Source organism: Grampus griseus, assembly GCF_964374135.1.
Source record: "Grampus griseus genome assembly, chromosome: 9".
In the NCBI taxonomy this organism is placed as follows: Eukaryota; Metazoa; Chordata; class Mammalia; order Artiodactyla; family Delphinidae; genus Grampus; species Grampus griseus.
Window position 1 is genome coordinate 4,991,091 of NC_139003.1, and position 21,124 is coordinate 5,012,214.

At 47.6% G+C, this 21,124-nt stretch overlaps 1 protein-coding gene and 1 long non-coding RNA gene across 2 annotated transcripts; one reads left to right on the forward strand and one right to left on the reverse strand.

Annotated features, from left to right (window-relative positions):
* The first annotated feature begins 1,007 nt into the window (after positions 1 to 1,007).
* LOC309827568 lies at positions 1,008 to 15,514 on the forward strand. The gene is made up of 3 exons (XR_014297225.1): positions 1,008 to 1,201; positions 2,232 to 2,373; positions 15,354 to 15,514. It is a non-coding gene; the product is annotated as an uncharacterized lncRNA (long non-coding RNA).
* CCT8L2 (chaperonin containing TCP1 subunit 8 like 2) lies at positions 13,074 to 15,078 on the reverse strand (the record flags this gene model as incomplete). The annotated part of the gene is given in 10 exon segments (XM_082661821.1): positions 13,074 to 13,571; positions 13,575 to 13,775; positions 13,777 to 13,991; positions 13,994 to 14,117; positions 14,119 to 14,217; positions 14,221 to 14,295; positions 14,297 to 14,335; positions 14,339 to 14,529; positions 14,532 to 14,764; positions 15,059 to 15,078. Coding segments are annotated over 10 exon segments (1,695 nt in total).
* Positions 15,515 to 21,124: the final 5,610 nt, after the last annotated feature.

Consider the following 21,124-nt stretch of genomic DNA (forward strand, 5'->3'; position numbering starts at 1 on the left):
CGGCGCGACAGGGCTGCCGCCCCAGCTCTACTCGGCGGACCCCGTCGGGGCCGGACGGGTAACCGCCCACGCTTCTCCGCGGCCCAGCTGCCAGCCGTACGCCGTGGGGCCCAGACTGCCGTGGGTCGGCGAGCGCGGGATCCCTCCGCCGCCCTCGGGTCCTTCCGCGCCAAGTAGTGCGCGGCCGTCCCGCTTCCGCAAACGCGGGCCTGCGGGGACGCGCCCACTGCCCCTCGATCCAGCGGCATGAGGAGGGCCGGGGCTGTGGGAGTTCTCAACTTTGAAGGGCCGCTCGGGAGACAACACACTTTCAACTGCGCAGCCGCGGTGGGCCCGGCCGTCAGGGAACGGCGAGCGGCCGTGGGGCCGGGGAGGCAGGTGTCCCAGCCGCCCGCCCCGCCCCCATCGCCGGCAGGAAGAGGAAGCAGCCGGACCTCGCGGGGCGGGGGTGCCCTGGCTCCGGGAGGCGCGTGACCTAGTTCGTCCCAAAGTGGATTTGACAGGTTGTCAGCCCCGCACCCCGCCCCCACCGCCTCCCGGGTCCCTCTCCCCCGGCGCTGGGCCGGACGGGCGCCCGCGCTCCCCGGCTCAGCCTCCCATTGGCCCTTACGCCGCCTGGCGCTCCGCCTTCGCCCCTGGCTCGGGTTCCCATTGGCCTAGAGTCGCCCAGAGCCCTGCCCCTGCTCCCCTCCCATTGGCCCTCGAGCTGCCTGGTGGCCCACCCCCGCACCGACTCATCCTCCCATTGGCCTCACGCCCGCCGCCCCGCCCCGGTCCTCCCCGGTTCGTTCTCCCATTGGCCTCACGCCCGCCGCCCCGCCCCTCCGCGGCCCCTCTCGGGGAACCGAGCCCTGGCAGGCCCCTCGGCTCGCGGTGGCTGCGGTCGTCCGCGGTTGGCGGTCTCCGTCCGCCTTCACAAGTCCCGCTCTTGTCCCTCGCCTCTTCTTCTCTCCCAGTATTTACTGTCTCCCCTACGTCTCTCTCCCCGCCCTGCTTCCGTCGCTCAGGGAGCCTGAGTCCCGAGCCCGGGGGCACCCCGCGCCCCCTGCCCCGCCTACCCTGGTGCTCCGCGTCCAGCGCTGCCCGCGCTCTCCCTCCTGCTCCTTTCCTCCGCCCCTTTCCTCCTCCTTGCGTCACTTCGCATTTTCCTTTCTTCCCTGAAATCGCTGCCTTCTGCAGGTTTCCTCCCGGTGTCCAATCCGTAAGGTCTTCATCGCGTCCCCTTTCTCCTCCCCCCTTCTCCATCCCCTCTTCCCCCCCCGCGCCGTCCCCCTGAACTCAGCGTAACAGGGAGAGTCAGGGATAAACAAGATAAATATCAACGTTAATATGGTTATTGCTTTGCGTTTTTGAAACGGAAAATGAACTGGAACGCCCAGATAAACCCAGCCCTGGGATCAAGATTGAGTTCTTAAAGGACCTTGTGAGACGAATGACAAACTTGACTAGCGCAGCAACGTAATGAGTTTTTTCCTGGGGAAGCTACTCTTATATCGGTTGTTTATACAGTATTGTTACTATAACCGTTTGGGGGGGGGGTGTGTGTGTTTAATTTGTGCCAGTTTTGTAAATGACTGCTTTTGACCGTAAGGATGAACTGTCTGATAAAGCTGAGGGTTGGAGCAAATCCCCACACAAGTCTTTTGGCTTCAAACAGGAGAAATCCTTGATTATTCAAATGGGAAACTCCAATAGCTTTCCCAAGGTTATTAAAGAGGGCGATCACAAACTTAGACCCAGGTCAGACTCCAGAGGCCCATCAGGAGACTCATCATGCCCCAGTATCCGCGGGAGAATGGCAGACCGCACCAGCCACATTCCCACCTGTCACAGGGGGTCTTTACAAAGCTCCTGCAGTGACCTCCAAGGTTCTGCCTTAGAGGATCCTGGCTTTCCAGCCTCTGGTCACTGCACAATGACCACCAAGTGCTTCTTGCCACAGGGCCTTTGCACTTGCTGCTGTTTCCTGACCTGTCTGGATCAGCTGTTCTTCAGACTTTTCACGTGGCTTGTCCCATGTCCCCCCAGGAGGCATTTCTGACCCTGAATCTAAAGTAGGACCCCTCCAGCCTAAGCAATTACTCACTGTCCTTTCACCCTGTTATTTCCTTCAGAGCATGAGCACGGTCTGAAATCATCTTGTTTACTTGTTCTGTTCTGTTCCCCTTCACCTCCCCGCCACCATTAAGAGTGAGCTCCTGGACACAGGTGCCTTTTCTGTGTCTTTTCAGAGCTGTATCTCCAGGGCACAAAGTAGGCACTCAGTACATCCTTGATGAATAAATATGAATGGTACATTAGCTGTGATCAAGTGAACTTGCCAAACTGTCCTTCACGTCTGGTTCCGCCAGAATTGTATAGACGCACCTACAGGTAAGTGAGTTGGAAAGATAGCTATTCTCTTGGTAACTATTCTGTGTTTCTTTGTGCGCTTTGTATCTGGCTGTTCTTTGAGAAGGAGAGTGAGAAACAAGGCCTGTTGCCCCAAGGCTACCCATTTGCCCACCTCTTCTCCAGCTGTCACAGCATGTTGACACTGCCTTGCCCTCTCCCTGACCCCAGGTGGGCACATACTTGGCTGGCAGCGCCTTCTCCTTAAGGAGTCTCCGTTCCATGTTGCCATCACACTCAGCTGGGGCCCTGTCATGGGTTCTACCTTAGGCGGGAAAGCAGAATAGGTGGAAGCCCCTTCCAGTTTCCCCTTCCCTCCTCAGACATACTGCTGGGGTTCCATTCAGCAGTGAGCCCTCTGTCTGGACCCCTGCACAGGGCCGCATCCTCTACTTTCTGAGGCGCAGAGAACCCCAGGTCAGTAGTTGGAAAGGTGAAATCTAGTCCTAACCGCCCCAAACAGGTGCTATGAGTCTGGCCCAATCTAGTAACTCCCTGTTTCTCAGTGACTTCATTGGTCTTTGCCTCTGTTGTTTGCTTATAGTTTTAGAGATGTAGACATCTCATAGGTTTCAGCTGCTCTAAACTATCAGCCCAAAGAAGAATCCTGCGGCTTCCCCCTGGGGCATGAAGAGGCTGCTGGTGCAATAAAGCCAGTGCTTTCCTAATTTATGTTCAGTAGGAGAGAGTGCACTTCCCGTCATGTGTTCCAGGCCAGAATCCTCCAGTTCACCCTGCTTGGACCGCCTGGGCCCGGGCCCAGCCCTAGATCAGTAACTCTGGCCAGGAGAATGGAAAGCCTTGATCAGGTTAAACCTACCAGCCAACCAGAGCATATCCTTAGAATGAGGGTGGGGTCGGCTCCTGATAAGTGTGTGTGGAACTGAAATCTACATCCTTTTAGATAGGGGGTACTGAGGGGGTGGGGCGCCGAGTAGGTATTCAGCAGTGCACCTGTGAGGATTTAGCACAGGGCCAGCTCATAAGTGTTAGCCATCGCTGTGGTCAGCAAAGACAAGGTGGTGTGGGGGAGTTCGCCTGGCACCCGAAGGCATTCATCTCAGATCCCTAATCCAGCGCTAACCACTAGCTTTGTAACTTCAGACAAATTATGGAAGTGGTACCATTTTAGAAGTGGAGGAGTACTTAGAGGCCATAGGGTTCAAGTCTTCACTGGGCAGACTTGGAAACTGACACCCCCAGAGATTAGTCTGGGTCTCGGTTTCTTCGTCTGTGAAGTAGGGCGGATAATACTGGTCCCGGCTCGTCTCAGTTATTATGTGGCTCAAATGAGGTAATGTTTCTACAAAGGGCTCAGAACAAAAATGCTGTTCTTATGCAAAGCATTTTATTTTCATCATTAATATAGTAACAATGCCTTAATAAGAGGAGAAAGGCAGAATACATTCAAAGGATAAGCTTACTTGGCTCAAAGAAATAAATAATAACGCTTGCAAAAGAGGAAGGGGTGTGTGTGTGTGTGTGTGTGTGTGTGTGTGTGTGTGTGTGTGTGTGTGTGTGTGTGTGTTAGGTGAGGTGGGGAAGGTGTAAGGCGAGGCCCTGTTATATCCTTGGGGACTGGTGTAGGGCGTGGCTCTAAGGGTGGGAGGTTGGGTGAGGTAGTTGATTATAAATTGAAGTTCTCTCTCCTTGAATGACTTTTCAGGAGAGGAGGGTCACTCACTTAGGAGGACAAATCTAGATTTCAGGGTAATCTTACATTTCTGTAGTTCAGCTCCTCTGCAAAATTGATGCCGAGATAGGACTGTCATGCAGGAGACTGATGGGAGGAACTATCTATGAGGGAAGAAAGGGAGAGAGTTGGAAGAGGCAGGGAGATCTGACCTCTGGGAAGGGGAGGCAGAGCAGGCAGAGTGGGTGGGCAGGTCTCCGCTTGCAATGCTGCTCTGAGATGGCTTTGGCCAGACGGGCCAGAGTGCTGGAGCACAAGTTCCCTTCTGAGGATCCTGGTGGTGGATTCCAAGGAAGGTCGCTCGCAGAGGCACTCAGTCAGTTACTCTCCCTGCTGCAACAGGAGATGAGATTGGGGTCCCACACCATCCCCTGAAGCTTCAAAACAGCTTCATTCATTCCTTCGCTCAGTACGCTGCTCAGCTACCAAGTGTCACATGTAGGTGGCCGCAGCAGTGGGAGCATTTGACCCTTGTCTTTCCTAGCTGTCTTCCATCTACTTCCTAATACTTCTAAATGGTGAGTGTTGGCCGAGTTAAATCCTGGTATCAGGGTAGTTCTTAACACTGAGTTAGCACTTAATAAACGTTCAAATTTCCATAATAAATCCAACCGTACCCCACTATTACTTGAAATATAAACAGCTACATTTACTTCTAGAACTCTCCACTGTTCACTGTGCAGAATGAGAGGAAATTTTAAACTCTCAGCACTTCTAGAAACCTGTTATTTGGATTATTTGGATAAGTTCAACATAAGAGTTTAGGAGAGTTCCCTAGAGGAAAAACCTTATGAAAGTAAAAAGCTGAAGAGATCAGTAGAGAGTGGAGAAAAATGAAAGAAGAGAAATTTTAATTTATGAATAGGAAATCCAGATCTTGGGGAGAAAATAGGGAATTATCTTTCTGAAACTCCCAGGAAACAAACAAACAGACAAACAGACAGACAAAAGAAAACTTACCCAAGAATGGAAAAGATAGAAAAGAACAAGGTTGAGCAGGCATTTCAAGAAGCCAGAGATGAAATAAAAGGCAAAGAAGATTAATTACTCGTTGTAATGGGAGCCCATAGGAATTGATGGAAAAGTAGAACCCGTGGGCAAAGAAATAAAGAAATGGATGAGAAATATACAATTAGGGGTTTGAAATAAGCCAGTGAAAAAACAACACAGAAAATAAAATGTGGGAGGGAGGAGAAAATCAATTATACCTAATGAATTTGTAATATAATAGAAAATGGAGTAAAAATGTAACAAAAAGGCACATAGGAATATTTTCTCTGAATAAATATTGCATTACTGGGAGTTCCCTGGTGGCCTAGTGGTTAGGATTCTGGGCTTTCACTGCTGTGGCCGGGCTTCAGTCCCTGCTCAGGGAACTTGAGATCCTGCAAGCCACGCAGCACAGCCAAAAACAACAACAAAATTTATTGCATTACTATTTCTATATTTCAAATCATTGATGATATTCTCATTCTCTACTACTTAGTGCCTATGATAGCGTAGGGCAAAATAAAAATATACACAGAAACAGGAAAACTGAATTTCTGACTGTGACATTAGCATATCAGTCTCTATGGGTGTACCTGTGTGGTGTGATGCTGAACATCCGAGTAAAGACTAAATTTCAGTGAAGAGCTCATACAACTCAATAGCAAAAACAAACGAATAGTCCAATTAAAAATGGGGAGAGGAAGAGACATTTTTTCAAAGATATACAAACGCCAACAGGTACATGAAAAGGCGCTCAGCATCACTAATCATCAGAGAAATGTAAATCAAAACCCTAATGGGCTATCACCTCACACCTGTCTGTTACCTGGCTATTATCAAAAAGACAGAAGTAAGTGTTTCTGAGGGTGTGGAGAAAAGGGAACACTTCTGCACTGTTGGTGGGAATGTAAATTGGTGCAGCCACTATGGAGGACAGTATGGAGGGTCCTCAAAAAATTAAAAATAGAACTGCCTTATGATCCAGCAATTCAACTTGTGGGTATTTATCGGAAGAAAGCTTAATCACTATCTCAAAAACAGGTCTATACCCCCATGTTCATTGCAGCATTATTCACGATAGCCAAGACATGGAAACAACCTAAGAGTCCATCAATGGATGAATGGATAAAGAAAAGGTGGTATATATACACAGTGGAATATTACTCAGCCATGAAATAGAAGGAAATCCTGCCGCTTGCAACGACGTGGATGGACCTTGAAGGCATTACGCTAAGTGGAATAAGTCAGAAAGAGAAAGACAAATAGTATATGATCCACTTATATGTGGAACAACAACAAAAGACAAACAAAAACTAACTCAAATATACAGAGAACGGATTATCAGTTGCCAGAGGTGGAGATATTGGGGGTACATGTGGAGAGTGGGCAAAATGGGTGAAGGGGGTCAAAAGGTACAAACTTCCAGTTGCCAGATACATAAGTCCTGGGATGTAGTGTATAGCGTGGTGACTCTAGTTGACAATATTGTGTATTTGAAGTTTACCGAGGGAGTAGATCTTAAAAGTTCTCATCACAAGAAAAAAAATTTGTAACTATGTGTGGAGATACATGTTAACTAATTGTGATCATTTCACAATATATACATATGTCAAATCATTATGTTGTATACCTAAAACTAATACAATATTATATGTCAATTATATCTCAATAAAAAAAGACTAAATTTCAGTAACATCTGGGTGTATTTTGAAACGTTTTCTATTTAGTTTCAGGAATTAAGGCATGTGTAGATTTTTCTCAAATTAAAATCTAGGGACTTCCCTGGTGGCGCAGTGGATAAGACTCCGCGCTCCCAGTGCAGGGGGCCCAGGTTCGATCCCTGGTCAGGGAACTAGATCCCACATTCATGCCGCAACTAAGAGTTCACATGCCACAACTAAGGAGCCCATGTGCCACAACTAAGGAGCCCATGTGCCACAACTAGGGAGCCCACATGCCACAACTAAGGAGCCCTGGACCTGCAACTAAGGAGCCCCTCCTGCCGCAACTGAGACCCCGTGCGACCAAATATGTAAATATAAAAAAAAAATCTAGTAAAAAAATTGCAAATCATTTTGGAAACTATTTTTCACATGAAACAATATTGCAATGGATTATTACCCCTTCTGTCAACAAATTACATTAATAAAATTGAAATAGGAGGTTTTAGATCAAAATGAATGTAGGAATACAATGTGAAGCACAGAGTACTTGGCATCTACGCAAAGAAGACTGAGGCTGGCTGATAGATCTCATCGCTTCTGGGGGTAGGGGTGGAGCAGGGGTGCTTGTCCAGAGCTTGGGTGCTTCCCGGGAGGTAAGCAGCCACACTGAGGCCCTCTGCGGTGCTAGGTTCTGGAGTCAGTGGGCAAAGGAGGCAGAGTACACGGGGGTTAAGATGTTTTTAAAAATTTGTAATGATCCGGATGTGAAAATGTTTTCCGTTGTGCATTCAGTGACGTTCAGAGAGGCATATCTGGGCTAAACTCACCAGGATCCACCTCTCCTTTCTGATGCATTCAGTGAATTAGAAGAAAACTTATAGAGAGCCATGATTTTGTTTTTAACCTGTATAATGAATAAAACTGCATCTCAGATCTGTGCTGCAGTACAGAAAGATTGCCGTTGTTTTGCTAACCAGCCTCTACTCTCTCTTACTTAGCTCTGCAGTAATCAATGGCAATCTCTGTTAGTGACATGTGCTGGAGTGTCCAAATTCCTCATTCAGTCTTTACATTTGTAGAAAGTTTGAATTCTCAAGTCCCAAACCTCAAGGTGTTCGAAGTATGTATTTCTATAATTAAATGATCTTAAAATTTCTTTTTCCAGCTCCCTTTCTGCCTGATGGTAGAATTTAATTTAGTTAATTCCAGGTAAATTTAGTCCCTTCATGGTTTTTCTTGATCAGTCCAGACTAAAATCAAGTCAATTTTTAAAAAAATGTATTTTATTGAAGTATGGTTGATTTACAATGTTGTGTTAATTTCTGCTGTACAGCAAAATGATTCAGTTACACATATATATACATTCTTTTCCATATTCTTTTCCATTATGGTTACCACAGGGTCTTGAATATAAATTCCCTGTGCTATACAGTAGGACCTTGTTGTCTATCCATTCTATATATGATAGTTTGCATCTGCTAATCCCAAACTCCCAGTCCATCCCTCCCCCACCTCCCCTCCCCTTTAGCAACCACAAGTCTGTTCTGTATGTCTGTGGGTTTGTTTCTGTTTCATAGATAAGTTCATTTGCATCATATTTTAGTTTCCACATATAAGTAATATCATGCAGTATTTGTCTTTCTCTTTTCGGCTTACTTCACTTAGTATGATAATCTCTAGGTCCATCCATGTGGCCATGAATGGCATTATTTTATTCTTTTTTATGGCTGAGTAATATTCCATTATATATATATATACCACATCTTTCTTATCCATTCATCTGTTGATCAGCCAAGTCAGTTCTTTTTTTTAAATTTATTTTATTTTTGGCTGCATTATTCTTAGTTGCAGCACGTGGGGTCTTTTGTTGTGGTGCATGGGCTCTTCATTGTGGCACGCGGGCTTTCTCTCTAGTTGTGGCGCAGGGGCTCAGTAGTTGCGGCGCGCAGGCTTAGATCTCAGACCAGGGATCAAACCCGCGTCCCCTGCATTGGAAGACAGATTCTTAACCATTGGACCACCAGGGAAGTCCCCCAGCCAAGTCAATTCTTAATCTCCTCCTGAGGCACAGGGAGACCTGCCTGCTCTCCCTGGAGAGCCCTTTCTTCCCTGCCCCTCCCGTACTGTCATTTCTGCTCCATCCTGTTGGCACTGCTTGGCGGCTCCAGGTTGCAGACCAGAAGCAGAGACTCTCCTTTGTTTTCAGACCCTCAAACTTTCCTGGAGATTCTACTGCCTTTTTCCTCATCTCACTCCTTAGAGCCCATGAGGAGGTGAGCAGAGCCCCTCTCAGATCCTGCCGGCATCTCTCTTATTCTCCCCCAACCATCTTCCTCTCCCCCCACTCCCCAGTTAGGAAGGGGATCTTTAGCTTGGTGGGTGGGGAGGTTGATATTTTGGGAGAAAAGTTGACTCAGCTACTTCTGGAATCACAGAGATTCTGGGGTTTCTGTGTCTACCGCAGGTTTTAGCATTTTAGCACTTTGGGGACAACGTTCCCTGGGGTAGTTACCTTAACAAGGAAACTGAGTACAAGGGGAAGTTTTCAATAAATCAGTGGGAAGTAGCCCATCAGTAAATACTTAACAATGCCACGCCCCTCACATCATGGTGAAGCATCATCCAGAGTTGGTCTCTATTCCAGAAAGGTTCAGGCAGAAATGGGAGGGGCCGGGGGCTACAAACATGTGTATTTACGTCAGTCCAGCTGACAGGGGTACAAGCAAGTCTTCTTAAACTAGTTTTGTTCATTCGCAAAAGAAATGGTTGAGTCCCTGAGCCCCAGTCTTCCCTTTTCCTCCCATTCAGATGTCCCAGTTTGGAAGTCTTCTGTTTTCTCTCTTGAGTCTTAGCTTTCTCTATCCTTTGGCCTCTGCACTAAAGGGATTTCAGACTTGTAGGCCTAGAAAGCAGAGCTCCTGCTGTAAGGGGATCTCTTGAGAAAGGCCTCTTGGGAAAAGGTCCAGAAATAGACAAAGGATTGGAACAGACTACTGACAGCTCTTTCTTGTTGCAATCTTCTTTTCACAGTTTGGAAGCAATGACTTTCGTCCCTTCAGGACTCCAGGATTTGTGTAGGTCCCAGTCTTGGGTCTGTGCTCACAGGTGCCCAGAAGTATGGGGTAGTTCTCCCAACTCAGCCCCAGTCTTCCCCACCCAGGCCAGCCACCATCTTCTTCACCCCCCAGTTCTCAGAAGTTCTTGTTTTCAGTCCCGGTTTTCTCCTGATCCTATTTCTTTGCTCTCTGCTTGCTGGGTCAACTCAGAACCCCAGAACACAATGTCACTAAATTGGAAGGTTTGGGGATAGAAGAACAGACAAGTCCACCGGCTTCAAGTTTCATAGAGAATGTGCTCTCGAAATTGAAATTGTTGTTTTTGAAATTCAGCTGCTTCTGGAGCTGAAGACAGCACATCTTGGAAGAAAAAGATGTAGCCAAGTCCTTGGGCCCTTGGAGAACTCGAGACCCTGCATCCTAGGAGAGCTTGATGCTGGAACCTTGGAAGCAGAATCCAGACAGACCTGGTAAAATTGAGGTCAAATTCTGGTCAATTTCTCCATAGTCAGTAGGAGAAAGGACACAACTTTACGTCTGATTCAGACATTTTGACACTTAGAATGCTTAAATATGATGTTAAGTGTATACTTGATTTCGAGGCATAATCAAGATAGAGCTAACTGGGAGTGTAGCTTACGTCAGTGCTTCTCAAACTTTAATATGCACCCCAGTTACCTGGGGATCTTGTTAAAGTGCAAATTCTGACAAAGTAGGTTGTTGAGGGGCTGGGGGCGGCTGAGATTCTGCATGTCTAACATGCCCCCAAATGATGCCAGTGCCGCTGGTTCAGGGGTCACTGCTAAGTAGCAAGAGTTTAGAAGGCAGGCTTTAGGGTTGGAGATGACCCTCAACTGATGCTAAAAAGACCCAAACACTTTCAGCTCATACTGAGCTCTCCCTTCTGGTCCTCTTCCCCAAGCTGTGTCTGCTAGCTGCCCATGGTAGTCAACTTAACCATTGTATGACGTTTCCTTCTCTTCTGGAGCAGCTAATGCTCTTTATTTTCTATTTTTTGGCTGCACTGCATGGCATGGCAGAACTTCCCTGACCCTGCACTGGAAGCACGGAGTCTTAACCAATGTACCACCGGGGAAGTCCTAAAGCTCTTTAGATAACAAGAAGGGGAAGCAGATTTATCTGAAGGATGCTTTGCAGTTTACAGCATTGAAGAGCTGGCCAGCTAGTCATGGGCAGATGGGAACCAGGGTGATTCAGGGGCCTCCTTAGCACAAGCTCTAGGATCTTGCCAGCTTTCCCATGAGATGCCTGAATTCTCTGGGTCTTTAGGTTTCAAATTGGGGTTAGATGTTTTTACCTTTAAAGCCCTCAGCATAAGCCAGTTAAATTTGTATCTGCCATATATTTCTTCATCACTTGTAAGGCTGTCCTTGCTAATTTTAACTTGTGTGTGTATATATATATATATATATGTGTGTGTGTGTGTGTGTGTGTGTGTGTGTGTGTGTGTGTGTGTGTGTATCTGTATGTCTAGGGGAAAAGGAGATGGTAATGTTACAGTATGATTGCTCCCATTATCAAAAAAATCACTCATATATCAAATTTAGGGCACTTAAAAGATACTAAGTTACATGTTTGGCCTTCTTATGTCTTGGATCTATAACTAAAATGTTCTCTGTAAGAGCTGTTTTTATTTACTTATTTTATCTTGCAAAGTGAACATGCCTTTTTGTCTAATTTAAAAAACACTAATTGTAGGGACTTCCCTGGCAGTCCAGTGGTTAAGACTCCATGCTCCCAATTCAGGGGGCACAGGTTCAATCCCTGGTCAGGGAGCTAAGATTCTGCATGCTGTGCGGTGCGGTCAAAAACAAAAACCAAAACACTAATTGTAAATTTTCAATTTACATTTTGAGACATACTTTCTTCATAATCATAGGGGTTATATCTCTGAAAACATCACAACAGAGGAATTTGGGGCAGTAAAGTAATGAATAAGAGAATGGGTTTTCCTCTTCTATTTACTGTGTACATTTGGCCAATTAATTTCTCTGAAGCTCAATTGTGTCTCCTGCAACTGAGGGATAACAAGCTTCTTTCTCATAAGTTTGTTTTGATGATTAAATAAAATGAAGACAAAGTGCATTTGAACTGCTTTAAAAAGTTACCTATCTCTATCATCATCACTATGGAATTTGAGACTCTATGAGAACAATGCGGAACCTGAGGGCAGGGGAGAAATATGACAGCACTTAGTTATATTTGCTAAAATATAACGATGAAGACACAAGGAAAGACACGTCAAGGATGTTGTATAGATATAACTTGTTACTATAAGTTAGTAATAACGAGTATAGTTCTATACATTTTCATCTGCCATCCTAACAACTTCTCAGGATTTCACTTCTGGGTTTCAAAGAATCTTTGCCAATTTGTTTTGCGTTGTTGCAGCTAATAATGCCTGCTATAAGACAATTGTTTCTTGAGTCTGGTTCTCTCTCCAAATGCTTAAGCTTCTTTGTTTTGATTCTAAGAGACTGCAGCTTCCCATCACCTCAGTTCTGTCCCTACGTTCAGCTCTTTTCCCAGAGGCAGAGTAACTTGGATGGTTAAGTGGGAAAGGTTTTGGGTAACATGTTCCCAGCTCTGCTCAACTTCTCTTTACTGCCCAGGAGTATCTGGGCATAATCACAGCCTGGCCAGGATAACCTGGTGCTAGGTGTTCCCCAGCACTCCTCACCTACACTGGAACTGTAGTGCGGTTCTAAGGTGTGTGTTCTTATCTTTTGTTATATATGCCAAGGGCGCTTTTTTAAAAAATATATTTCTGCCTGCCAGCTCATTTTCCTCCCTTATATTGATTTTTTGCCTTAAAATAACATTCCCTTCTTTTTCCAAATAATCACAACAGGAATGAGCGGCCACTCCTTTAAGCTGAAACTGAGGTTCTCAGATTGCTAAAGTGACATTTAGACAGAAATTCTAGAAATTTAGAATTCATGCAGGAATACTCAAACAGTTGGGGAGAGATACCTACCCTTTCTTGCATCCCCAAAATTCAGGTACTCAATTTAAAAATCTTTAATAGAATTGAATCCTGGAGGAAAGAACAGAATCCGATGGAGAGAAACAGGAAATGAAAAAAGCCAAGAATCTGAAAGGAAGTAAATCAATGGAAAGGACTTTAACGGTGATGTTGTTTTTGTCTAAAGAAATGGACTCATATAGCAGCAAACGTGGAGGCAATACAAGGCAATGTTCATTTTTGGGGTGGCGATGCCCTCCTTGGCAACCCCATTTTGTTGAGGATGTTGCCACTTATTTGTTCCAAGGACGCCTTTTTTTCACGGGGTATGGGCGATCCTTTGCCTTCTTAGGTTCAGGTTTCAGGTCCTGGTGAGGTGTGGGACTTTTCTTGGTTACTACAATGTCATGGCCAGTCAGGAGCTGGAGTACCACGTCAGGCACGGCTCGAAGTCCTTGGGCTTTGGCTATTAGGGTGTCCCACACCTCTTCCTGGGCCGCATTTATTATCCCTTCGACCTCCACTCCTATCAGGAAGTTCCCAGCTTGGTGAGCTCCGTTCATTTCTGCCATCACGTCTGAGACGGCTAAGCCTGCCTTCTCTGCCAGGGTTTCAGGAAGAGACTGCAGGGCCTGGGCAAATGCCAGGAAGGTGGGACCACTGGGCCCTTCCAGTTTGGTTCCTTTCTCTGAGAGCATTTTCGCCAGAGCCATCTCTGTGGCCCCAGCTCCTGGAAGCAGTATGGGATCCTGGCATAACTGGAAACAGGCATCAATGCCCTGGTAGGCAGCCTACTCTGCACCCCGTAGCCCCTCAGCGGTGGCCTCCCTGAGCACCACGGTGAGGGCAGGGGTGCCTGGAGTTTCCCACTCAATTACCACAGCCAAACCTTCTCCCAGCTCCTGCCCGTACACCCTCCGACACTTCCTTGGCGCCAGTGGAGGAAGCAGATAAGGCATCACAGGTGCGACAAACACCTCGCTCAGGTACACCAATCTCCCGCCGGGACTTCACCTGAATCACCATGAGGCCGCACCTGTCAGCATGCGTTAGGGTCTCCTCGTCAATTTCCCCCCAAACCACCACCACGTTAATAGCCGCGGCTGCCAGCTGGGCAACCTGCTTTTCTATCAGCCTCTCGCTGCCCTTCCTGAACTCGGTCAGGTCGTCAGGACTAGAGAGACGAGCCGTGGCCAGGGCAATGGGGCTGGCGGGCCGAAGGCGCAGGCCATCAGAGCCACCCTGGTGCCGCTCATCACCATGGCCACCTGGCCGCAGGGCTTGCCGGGCAGGGCCAGGCCGGGGAGCAGGCACGAGTCCTCCAGCCGCGCCGCGGGGCAGCGCGCACACGCGCACGCGCTCCGGCTGGAAGCCGCCGTCAGGCTCCCGGGTGGCCCAGCACGCATGCGCCACCATCTTGGTCAAGCCGTCAGTCAGCTACAGCCTGTGCGTGTTCGTCACCGAGTGCAGGGCCCCGAACGGGTCCTCCAGAGGCCCCAGCGCCCGGATGGCCAAGGGACGGCAGCAGGGCCAGCGTCTCGGCGGCCGCCGCGGCCTAGGCCTCCCGCAGCAGGTGCTCGGCCTGCGCCAGCAGGGCCTGAGCCAGGGGCACCACGAAGGCCACGCCGTCGCCGCTCTGTGCCGCCATCCGCAGCAGCCGGGCGGCGGGGTGCTCCAGCTCCAGCACCCGGAGGATGGCCGTGCCGTACCCTGTGACCACGGTTTCTCGTTTGGCGGTGACCAGGAGCTCTGCCGCGCCTGGGGGCCGTAGCAGGGCCGCAGGACTCTGGCCAAGGTGTGCGCCGCGGCCAAGCTGCTCAGCGGGTGCCTCTCCTCGGCCGCCGCCGTCACCAGCCGTTCGGGCAGCTCAGGCGCCGAAGGGGCTCTGCCGTCAATCGCCCGCGGGGGCCCACCCGGCCGCAGACAGGCGCTGGAACAGCAGCGAGGCGCCCCGGGAGGAGATCTCTGAAGCCCCTCGAGCGGTCTGGTGAATACCCATCAACTGGTGCCTGGAGAAGCCGGCGCTCTGGGCCCGGGCGCAAGGATGGTCTGCTGAGGCTGAGCCCTAAAAGCACCCCCAGACTGGGCTGAAAAGGAACGGGGCCCTTGGGGCCTCTGGGGCTTGGTAGCTGAAACAGATCTGATCTTGATTAAGTCACAAGTGGCACATGGAACCAGGGCAGGGAATGAGGTCACAGAAGGATGGACCATGAGTTGGGAGGCCCTGGGGCAGGCGGAAGTCAGGCCCGGTTGTCCCCCAGAGGGGGGACACGCGTACCCGGGGCCCCAGAGTTTCATTTAAACTTCAGAGACGGAAGAGGAAACCAGGTGGAAACCCACCCACTTCAAATTCCTGGTGAAGCTGTGGCTCCCGTTGTTTGTTTGGTTGGTCTCTGGGTCTTTTTTGTGTTTTGAGAGGGAAATTGTTTTGTTTACTTTCTCATGCAGTGCTCTGTAATCCTAGCCACGTTTGGTTACCCGTATGCCTCGGCCTCTTTGGCCACCTTATCCGTTTGTGCTGCTCATCAGGTTCCTTAAGGTGTCTGCTGGTCTGTTTGTCTTTCCGGTTGCAGATGTGTGAGGCTGCACAGTGTGGGACAACTCTTCCCAATGACGGTGATGACACTGAGCTGGCGAAGGTGGGTCAAGACAAGGGAGGGAAAGAGGCTGACCGCCTGCAGACAGAGTAATAGACATGGACACAGAGGAGTGAAAGTGACCAGGAAGGCAGCAAACCAGAATGAGTGGGGCTGGGGCCCTCCCGCCCTCACCCTCAGCCCTTAGAATTTGAGCTCCCTCCTTCCATCCTCCCTCCTTGCATCCTCCCTCCCTCCCTCCTTCCCTCCTTCCTTCTCTTGCTCCTCCTATCCTCATATGGCACCTACTGGAGTAACGATTGCTTCTTTTTTAGTTTAACAAATATTTAGCATCTACTCTGTTTCAGTGGTCACAAAGATGGCAGGAACGTGAGACCAGTGAGGGAAAGAGATTGGTACCAAGTGAGTACAGCTTCCTTAGGTGTTGGGCAGAGCACCAGCAGGAAGTGATGAAAATATTAAGATTAGGGGAGGGACTTCCCTGGTCCCTGGTCCCCACTTCCCTGGTGGTCCAGTGGTTAAGACTCCACACTCCCACTGCAGGGGGCATGAATTCCATCATTGTTTTAATATTTCCACAGACAAGAAGATAGTGAGAAACAAAAGGAAAAGAATGTCACAGTGGAAGTTAAATACAATTAAGGCTAAAAAGGAGATAAATTTGGGCTTCCCTGGTGGTGCAGTGGTTAAGAATCCACCTGCCAATGCAGGGGACATGGGTTCGAGCCCTGGTCCAGGAAGATCCCACATGCCGCGGAGCAGCTAAGCCCGTGCGCCACAACTACTGAACCTGCGCTCTAGAGCCCGTGCACCACAACTACTGAGCCTGCGCTCTAGAGCCCACAAGCCACAACTACTGAAGCCCGTGCGCCTAGAGCCCGTGCTCCGCAACAAGAGAAGCCACCACGATGAGAGGCCCGCACACCGCAACGAAGAGTAGCTCCTGCTCGCCACAGCTAGAGAAAGCCCGTGCGCAGCAACGAAGACCCAATGCAGCCATAAATAAATATATAAAAAAAATAATAAATTTGGAGAAAAAACTTTCTCTTTGCAAAACAACTTGATTGCTTTTGTAAAAATGATATTCATTATACAACTTAAAAGAAAAAAATACAAAGAAAGTAAATGTCATTTGGAATCCCAGCCCAGAGACAGTCATTGTTTATATTTTGATGAATATTATTACTTTACACACCTATGCATATATAGCTTGTGGATTTACACAGTTTTACATATGTGAGTTATATGATAATATTGTATATGCTTGTCTGTAATAATTTTCCCCTTAATGTTATCTTGGCTGACAAATGCTTCTGAGGAGGTATTATGTTGTCTGAAGACCGTGGACAACTTTTTTTTTTTTTGGCTGAATCTTGTGGCATGCAGGATCTTAGTTCACCGACCAGGCATCGAACCTGTGCCCCCTGCAGTGGAAGCGCAGAGTCCTAACCACTGGACCGCCAGGGAAGTCCTCGTGGACAACTATTTTGATCTCGCTCTCTTTTTTTTTTTTTTTTTTGCGGTACGCGGGCCTCTCACTGCTGTGGCCTCTCCCGTTGCAGAGCACAGGCTCCGGACGCGCAGGCTCAGTGGCCATGGCTCACGGGCCCAGCGGCTCCGCGGCATGTGGGATCTTCCCGGACCGGGGCACGAACCCGTGTTCCCTGCATCGGCAGGCGGACTCTCAACCACTGTGCCACCAGGGAAGTCCTTGACCTCTTTTGATTTTAGAGACTCCATTAGAAAAGGCTTGATCCTCCATGTAACACTGAGAGGAGTGTCACATAACAAACGTTGGTTGTAGGGGGCAAAGAGGACTTGCCTGTTCCCTTATAGAAAAGTAAAATATAACAACACAAAACGTAGCAAAGTATTCACGTATACGTTGTCTATAAAGTTACAGTTTCTTTTTTCAAGTAGACTCCTGTAAGGGATCATCTTAGCTCTTTTTCTTGAAAGTAACGTACATTTTCCCATTTATTTCACTTCTTCCACATCTCTGTTGAGCCACTGCTGAGTAATAGGGATAGAAGGTGAATAAGGCAGACAGCCAGTGTCTCCAGTGGGCTTAGGCTGGGATACAGACAGTTAAGTGGGCAATTCATTACAGGGCATGAGAGCTGTGATGGGGAAAGCACAGGTGTTGTAGAAGCATCCAGGGGGACACACAACCTTCATCATGGGAAGAACGGTGGTCAGGGTGAGGTGAAGTCTAAAGAGAGCTGAAGGGGAAATAAAAACAAGAAGTGGGAATTGGCCAGGTGAAAAGGGCTGGTGGGGTGGGAGGGGTTGGGACAGCCTGGTGAGGTTTGTGGCTCACCTCCTGAAGGCTGGAGCTCATGGTGTGGTGGAAAGGAGAGGAGAACTTTGGCTGGAGGGTAGCAGGGACTCTCCAGGACCTAGTGAGCCATGCCAATTTAGAATTCAACCTGAAGGGTGATGCATGGGACTGTAAGTTCCATTTCCATTGCAAAAGTAGATAATTTTCTGAAATCCTTAATTTTCTGAAATCTGAAATCCTTAATTTTCTGAAATCCTTACCTGTGTGACTACACAGCACAGGGGAAGGTGAGGATCCAGTTATTGCCTTGCACCCTTAAAGGCAGTCAGTTCATAACACCCCAAACAGTAAATTTTGTTTTGGTTCTTGTTTTGGTCGTGTTGTGCAAGGCATGTAGTATCTTAGTTCCCCAACCAGGGATCAAACCTGTGCCCCCTGCAGTGGAAGTGTGGAGTGTTAACCACTGGACTGCTGGGGAAGTCCCCCAACGGTAAAGTTTGGACTGAAATTTTGTAGAGGTACCTCTACAAAGATCAAACTAACCAAGGAGCTACTAAATCTCAATTTTACTTTTTTACTATGTGGACACTATCATTGTTAAATTCACATTGATTTTATTTATTCTTTGGATAAATTGATTAGATGTAAAATAAATGTAAATAATTTGTGTGTGTGTGTGTGTGCCAGGAAGAGTTTGCATGCAGTTAATGCATATAAAAATTTCTAACAACATGATTTTGATCTGCTAAGGTGGGTAGGCATCAATATAGACGGTTTGGTGGTTGTATTGGGTTGAATAGTGCCCCCCAATATTCATACTCTTCCTGGAACCTCGGAGTGTGACCTTATTTGGAAATAGGATTGTTGTGGGTATGATTAATTAAGATGAGTCATACTGAAGTAGGGTGGACCATTAATCCAATATGGCTGGTGTCCTTACAAGAAGGGAAGACACACACACACACACACACACACCCCGGGAGAACATCGTGTGTGAGGAATAGACACACAGGGAAGGTGGCCATGTAATGGTGGGGGCAGGCTGGAGGGATGCACCTGCAAGCGCAGAAATGCCCAGGAACACGGGCGACCACCTGAAGCTGAGCGAGGCCTGGGACAGATTCTCTCCCAGAGCCCACCACGAGGGGCCAGCCCTGCCGATACCTTGATTTTGGACTATTAGCCACCAGGACTGTAAGAGAATACATTTCTATTGTTTTTTTTTTTTTTTTTTTTGCGTTATGTGGGCCTCTTACTGTCGTGGCCTCTCTCGTTGCGGAGCACAGGCTCCGGACATGCTGGCTCAGCGGCCATGGCTTATGGGCCTAGCCGCTCTGCGGCATGTGGGATCTTCCTGGACCAGGGCACGAACCCGTGTCCCCTGCATCGGCAGGTGGACTCTCAACCACTGCGCCACCAGGGAAGCCCCATTTCTATTGTTTTAAACTGCCTGTTTGGAGTAGCTTTTTCCAGCAGCTATAGGAACCCAATACAGTAGTCTTTGTATATTAATGAAGGAAGGAACCTAATGAAGTGTGTGTGTGTGTGTGTGTGTGTGTGTGTGTGTGTGTGTGTGTGTGTCTGAAGAGGGGGGCTGTCTGCTGCCTTATCCCACCCTTGCCCTTACCCCCAGACTCCCAGATGCATTAAAAATTTTTTGTTTATTATTTAAATTTTATTTTATTTTATTTTATTTTATACAGCAGGTTCTTATTAGGTATCTATTTTATACATATTAGTGTATACATGGCAATCCCAATCTCCCAATTCATCCCACACCACCCCCCCTGCCACTTTTCCCCCTTGGTGTCCATATGTTTGTTCTCTACATCTGTGTCTCTATTTCTGCCCTGCAAACCGATTCATCTGTACCATTTTTCTAGGGCTGTCTGCTGCCTTCTCCCACCCCTGCCCTTCCCCCCAAACTCCCAGATGCATTTTTTAAAAAACTGTGGTCTTCTACACAGTAGATGTAAATATTTAATCTTTCTATTTGTATGTTTTTCTTATTTTTTTTTTTGGCTGCGTTGGGTCTTTGTTGCTGCGCACGGGCTTTCTCTAGTTGCAGCAAGCGGGGCTGCTCTTCGTTGCGGTGCGTGAGCTTCTCACTGCGGTGGCTTCTCTTGTTGCGGAGCACGGGCTCTAGGCATGTGGGTTCAGTAGTTGTGGCTCGCGGGCTCTAGAGTGCAGGCTCAGTAGTTGTGGTGCACAGGCCCAGTTGCTCTGCGGCATGTGGGATCTTCCCGGACCAGGGATTGAACCCCTGTACCCTGCATTGACAGGCGGACTCCCAACCACTACGCCACCAGGGAAGTCCCTGTGTGTTTTTCCATGTTTATTTTTCAGTTGCTTGATTGCCTTTTTTGTGTTTATCTTGTTCAGTAGTGCCAGGTTTAAAGTATAGACCCCTGGAGGGCAAGATTCATGCCTCTATAAAACGTGCTGTAGAACATTTACATATGCCTCATACTCTTATACACAAATTAGTTTTGAAGGTGATTGTTTTATTTCCTTCTCAGATTCTTCCTTTTTCTATCACACAGGTACATGGTATGCATTACTGAAATAACTTATGTAAAGCAATATGAATTTATAAAGCTAAAAATGCACTATGGACTAAATATGAACTAATTTTAAGTGGTTGAAATTCTTTTTAAAACATTTTTTTTTTTTTTTTTTTTTGCAGTACGCCGGCCTCTCACTGTTGTGGCCTCTCCTGTTGCAGAGCACAGGCTCAGGACGCGCAGGCTCAGCAGCCATGGCTCATGGGCCCAGCTGCTCCGCGGTATGTGGGATCTTCCCTTACCGGGACACGAACCCGCATCCCCTGCATCAGCAGGCCGACTCTCAACCACTGCGCCACCAGGGAAGCCCTAAAAACATTTTTTTTACTGAAAAATAAAGGACAAAAAATGATAGCCTATGACTGCAACTTTTTAAAGTGCAATTTTAACAGTAAAAATATGAACACAAATCTTATAAGATCTAGCATTTACGTTTTGAGCGGTCTTTTCACACAATTGTAAAAGTTTGGTTCCTAAAAAACCCTGAGGAATTTAAGACTATGGGAAAACAAGGAGAGGGATACCATTTAGTAGTGAATCTCTGGGAAAGCCTTATAAATACTTTCATGTTCACTAAAACAAAGTGATAAAGACTGCTCTCTCAAGAAAGACATCAATTACATTTTCTAGGCCTTCAATTAGGAAGAATGTCTACTGTACCATGAATTTTTATTCATTGTCATTTGTATGCTAGACACTTTGAGAATCTCCTTTGCTTACAGTGTCATGAGATGTTGCTTTTTCTTTTTTGAGGATAACAACCCTTACTCCCACTCACATTTTAAACATTTAATACATGTTTATGATTATACTACAGGTGCTCTGAAAGATTGATGTATTATAGAAAAATGTAATATAGAAAGTGAAAGTCCCTTGTAATCCAACCCTCTAGAGATGATTGC